Source organism: Amaranthus tricolor, chromosome 8, assembly GCF_026212465.1.
Source record: "Amaranthus tricolor cultivar Red isolate AtriRed21 chromosome 8, ASM2621246v1, whole genome shotgun sequence".
NCBI lineage: Eukaryota > Viridiplantae > Streptophyta > Magnoliopsida > Caryophyllales > Amaranthaceae > Amaranthus > Amaranthus tricolor.
Window position 1 is genome coordinate 16,065,297 of NC_080054.1, and position 5,210 is coordinate 16,070,506.

The window sequence follows — 5,210 nt, forward strand, 5'->3', positions numbered from 1 at the left end:
GATGATAATTCTATATACTTAATTTTATATGTGTACGTACAAGCATTTTTTGTTATTAATTACTACTTCTATTTTCTAATGTTCTTCCTATTTAAAATATTTTTTTTTAAGGAGAGAAAAATTTGATTAATTTTTTGACACATTTAGAAGATAATATATATCAATGTAAGATCTCGTTAGATTCATCTTAATGTATACTTTTTTATTCTGTATTTTTTATAATTTTTTATTATGTGTATTTAAAGATATTGAGGTTTAAAATTTACTTAAAAAGTTGTGAAAAAAGTAAACGGGAAGAAAAAAAAAGAGGGAGTAATAATTAGTATATGTATTATCCTTTAGGCGTCATTAATATATACAATTAATCTGACATTATTCCTTTACTAACAGATTTATTTATCAAGCATTAATAAATACAATCATCTGATCGATTCTCTGACAATGCTATTATTTCTGTAACCTTGTGAATGATAAAACTATCATTTGTTCAATAAATAAGTGAAGAATGATTGCAAGAATGAGTTAATCAAGATATTAATGCTCACATTAATATTTGCTGCCTTGGTTGCTGGAATAACTATAGACAAAAAGAATGCTGCCATTTTCTGATGCTAATATATTGCATCGGTTATGCTGGGTGTGTCCAAATGTTATGCACCTTTCCAACTATATATTCTACATTTTGTATTGCATTTCCTTAATTTTAATGTTGCAAATACCATTGAGAAAAAAACCAACAAAATAATTATGTTTGTTCAATTGTTAAATTTAATTGGACTTATTTTAATTAATATCAGCATATAATCAGAAATATATAAGGTGCACTTACTTAACAAGCTAAGAAGATATATATCATAAGTCATGCTCAGAGAAGTTTCTAAACCTTTGTGGATGAATTTGTTAGATTTGTATTCCTCTTTTCCCCATTGACTTCCCCATATTTGCTTCTCAATGCAAAATTTTACTAACAATTATTCAAAAATCAATGAGACAAGAGAGTATGCATACTTTAAATTGGGAGAACTTTAAGCCCTCATGATTTAATGTTGAACCTATCATATGTAGTTAATTCATATATATTCCAACATTTATTTATGTTAAACATTTATGACATTAAGATTATGCGTCAGATCAATATTAAAGATTTAACATGGGTATATATATATATATATATATATATATATATATATATATATATATATATATATATGAGTGATAGAAATAAATCATGATGGAGATTGGAGAAAGAAATTAAATGAAGGTGAAATAAAAAAAAAAAGCATTGGATATATAATACATAACGTAACAAAAAACATTATCTATAAATAAAATAAAATTTGATAAACCTTATCCAAAATCAAAACAACAAAATATTCCCAAACACAAATTTACACCATATAATTGTAATTAATATTACTATCCTATATATAATTATCTGAGGACTGATCTACAATGCTTGCAATGTTCCATTCTGATAAGCATTCAAATTAGACACAGGTGTATTAACCAAAGAACACATTTCTCCCCAACTGTTGCTTACCCCAGAATCGCTATTTGTGCTATTACTACCCATATCGATTCCATCCTCGAATCGAAGCTGATTGCTAATTAAGTATGCTTCAATTTCTGCAAAATACTTTTCATGTTCTTGATCTGAAGTGGGTCCCACTCCATTAACATGATCATAATAATAACTAGTGTTATTAACCAATTGGGTGTATGATGAATCAATCTGATCAGATGTGCCCACATGATTAAAAAGATGATGATCATCATAATTACTGTTTATGAGTTGAGGATGAGATTGATCATCATAAAACATTCCTGATGATTTCATCAGGAATCTTGTGATTTGATCTTGATTTGGGTCTATCATAGGAGGGATACATGATTGTTGCTCAGACCAGAATGTATTAGGGATTTGATTCATGGTTTGGTTAACCAGAAAAGTTTCATTCTCCCTTTTTAATTCCTGCTCAACAAAACGGTATGCTGCTTGTTGTTCTTTTCTTTGTTTAGCAATTAACTTCTTTTTAAGCCTTGTATTCCAGTAATTCTTGATATCATTGTCAGTTCTTCCTGGTAATTGTGCAGCAATGATTGACCATCTGTGAATTTTGTACGGACAATTTCATGTGTATCAATATCAAAAAAATAATTACTCAATAAACTAAATGAATAAATTTTTAAATCTAATCATGAATCCCCATTAATTTCTAATAGAACAAAATTTTGGTATGATCATACGTAGATAAAAAAATATCCGTTACATTTATGTGAAAGATGACTATCTGACCAACTAAACTAAATTTATTTTCTACTCTTTACTGCAATATTATTAGATTTTCAGCATTTTTGAGCCGCTATCACTTGTCTATTTGAATTACCCGTTAGAGCTGTCTTATCTATATATCATGCTAAACCCACCCAAAAAATGTAAGAAAAGTGAAAATATATTTTTTTTTCAATATATATATATATATATATATATATATATATATATATATATATATATATATATAAATTAATTAATATCATAAGATACCTGCTGCCAATATTGATATACAGGTTGCAGATGATATTTTCTTCCTCTTCAGTAAAACCTCCATGCTTAATATTAGGTCGGAGATAATTCAACCATCTAAGACGACAGCTCTTTCCACATCTCTTCAAACCTGATCAACCAAAAAATTTATTTATTTAATTTAAACCCTTGTAAATTATATTGTTAATATTAGTTGGACTTATTGTAATTGTCAGCATACCATCCCAAAATCATATAGCAATGAAAAGAAGGTATCCATTAACATATAAAGTGATGTGGGATAAATCATGCCAACATATACTCTAATTAATTTAAATAATGATTCGAGTTTATTTGAAAACATAAGGAAAAAATAAAAAATAGAAAAAAGCTTACCAATTTTCTGTGGTAATGCAATCCAATTACCCCCAGTTCCCTTAGCTTCAATATAAGCTTTGAGCTTAGCATCTTCTTCAGGTGACCAAGGTCCTTTCTTAACATTAGCTTTGTCACAACAAGGTGCTCTTCCCATTTTTTTTTTTTTTTTAGTGTTTTTTAGGTAGAAAATTATGTGCGTAGGTTTTTCTTGATTTGTGATAGATTTTTTGTCCTACAATTATGTGTCCTTTTGGGGTGTATATATAATGGTAAAGTGAGGAAAGACAATAATATAAGCTGGAGAATATAAAAATATTGAACAAGTCATTGTATTATAAAAAGAAAAAAAAGGATCCCACTTTATGATTAAATATTATTAATGAATTTGAAATGAAGGTAAAAGTTAATTAGAGTTTTGTTCATTGTCTTCATATAGTCTAGAATCTAATATATTATATTTAATGCTTCCTTACCACTTTTAATTATCTTTCTTCCACATTATGGGTACTAATTAATTATGTATTAATTATATAATAATTATAACAATAATAATAATAATAATAATAATAATAATAATAATAATAATAATAAAGAGGGCCTATCTACTAGAAACAATGTGAAATCACAACAAGACAAACAAGCCTCATGATAGTATAGCATCCCCCTGTATCATTTCCTATTTTTTTAAAAAATTTAAGTAAAAAAAAAAATTAAAAATTAAATCTTATCTGAATTAGATCAGTATGTAGCATTTTTTCTAACATCAACACGAGTTTTATTTTTGCTAATTTCTCATATTTTCTCACCTACATTAATGTAACCCAAACAAAAGTAAAAGTGTGTTGTGGACTATATGTATAATGTATATGTGTGTACAATGAGAAAATTTATCTTTCTAATAATAAAGCATTAATGTATTTACAATATTTTTTATTTCTTATTTACTTTGTATAATACTAGATACGTTTCTTACTCCAATAGTAAAATTATTTTAATATAATTATTTTTTTATTTACTTTGTATTTTTAATACTGAAAATAAATTTTATTTTACGTCGAAGTTTAATATTTTTTCATATGTTTTTCAATATTTTTTATTTCTTGTTTATGGTACGCGTTTTTTTATACTATTTTTCATTTTATTTATCTTATTTTTTCCCTCTTATTTCGTGCTGCTAATAACTATTAGGATTATAGGAAAACAAATGGGTATAATCTATATAATCTATTTGTAGAACGAAATCTAATACATGTGTACATGTCAAGGAAAGCAGCACAAATACCCAATTTTATAGGTGTGTTGTTGGCTACTTGGCGCTTTAAGTAAACAAAGTTTAATATTTCATTTGGTGGACATGAATATTTCCTTTTTGTTAAAAGTTATTATGATTCTTATGGGATTTTTTAACTATTGTCACAATAATGGGACAAGTAGATTTTGTATGAATTTAATTTATTTAAAAATAGTATTATGTATTATGTATGAAATTAAATTTAAAGAGTATGAATGAGAAAATATGTGTAAGAGTTGTAAATTACGAGTATTTATTTACAAAACGATTAAGAAATAATGCATAATAAAAATGGTGTGAACCAAGTCTAAATTAAACTTTACTAATGAGACTAGTAGCTTGCATTGGTAATTATATTTGTTTGATCGTACTATGGTGTACATGAAGTGTGAACAAAGAATTTAAAGGTGAAATCACCATGAAGATGCTATGTGAGTGATTAATTTTATACTATGGAAATGATAAATTCATAAAATTTTCAAATTAAGTTTGGCAAATTAAAAAATTTAAATCTAGATTTCTGTCAATTTGACCATTATTTTAAAATAGGTTAAAGTTAAAAATTTGAAAATAACCTATCAAATCTTATCACGATCAAATTTTTCATTTATAATTTTTATAATTAAAATCTATAGTTAAAAATAAAATACTTATTTTCAAAGACAACTTTAAACATTTATAAGGTATAATTTTACTTTCAATAATTTTTTAATATCTTCATTTTTCCTTATTATTATTAATTAAATAAGATAATAATTATAAATCAATGAAAACCCATGTTTAAATTAATCTTACCTTATCTAATATTTCGAATGTAATCATAAAAATGAAACTGAAGAATTACTATTTATTGTTCAAAATTGTTTTATTTATTTAACAGATAATGTCCGTACGATGCACGACTTGATTAAATTTTTAGACATATTTGTATAAATTAAAATTTTATAATCATTTAATGAATAAAATTGAAAATATTTTATAAATCATTGAAAAAATTAAAAATACTACATGATTTTC

The 5,210-nt window shown here is 25.2% G+C and overlaps 1 protein-coding gene across 1 annotated transcript; it reads right to left on the reverse strand.

The window, feature by feature from the left end:
* Nucleotides 1-1,303: 1,303 nt before the first annotated feature.
* LOC130820897 (transcription factor RAX3-like) lies at nucleotides 1,304-3,132 on the reverse strand. The gene is made up of 3 exons (XM_057686441.1): nucleotides 2,921-3,132; nucleotides 2,546-2,675; nucleotides 1,304-2,108 (listed from the first exon to the last, which is right to left on the reverse strand). The coding sequence occupies exons 1-3, from the start codon at nucleotides 3,054-3,056 to the stop codon at nucleotides 1,448-1,450; spliced, it is 927 nt and encodes a 308-aa protein (XP_057542424.1). The 5' UTR covers nucleotides 3,057-3,132; the 3' UTR covers nucleotides 1,304-1,447.
* Between the last annotated feature and the right edge of the window lie 2,078 nt (nucleotides 3,133-5,210).

Coding starts and splice junctions, on each gene's coding strand:
- LOC130820897 (XM_057686441.1), bottom strand. CDS start 3,056: ATGGGAAGAGCACCTTGTTGTGACAAAGCTAATGTTAAGAAAGGACCT. Junction 2,676..2,920: donor TGCATTACCACAGAAAATTG/GTAAGCTTTTTT, acceptor TTGGTTGATCAG/GTTTGAAGAGATGTGGAAAG. Junction 2,109..2,545: donor TATATCAATATTGGCAGCAG/GTATCTTATGAT, acceptor CAAAATTCACAG/ATGGTCAATCATTGCTGCAC.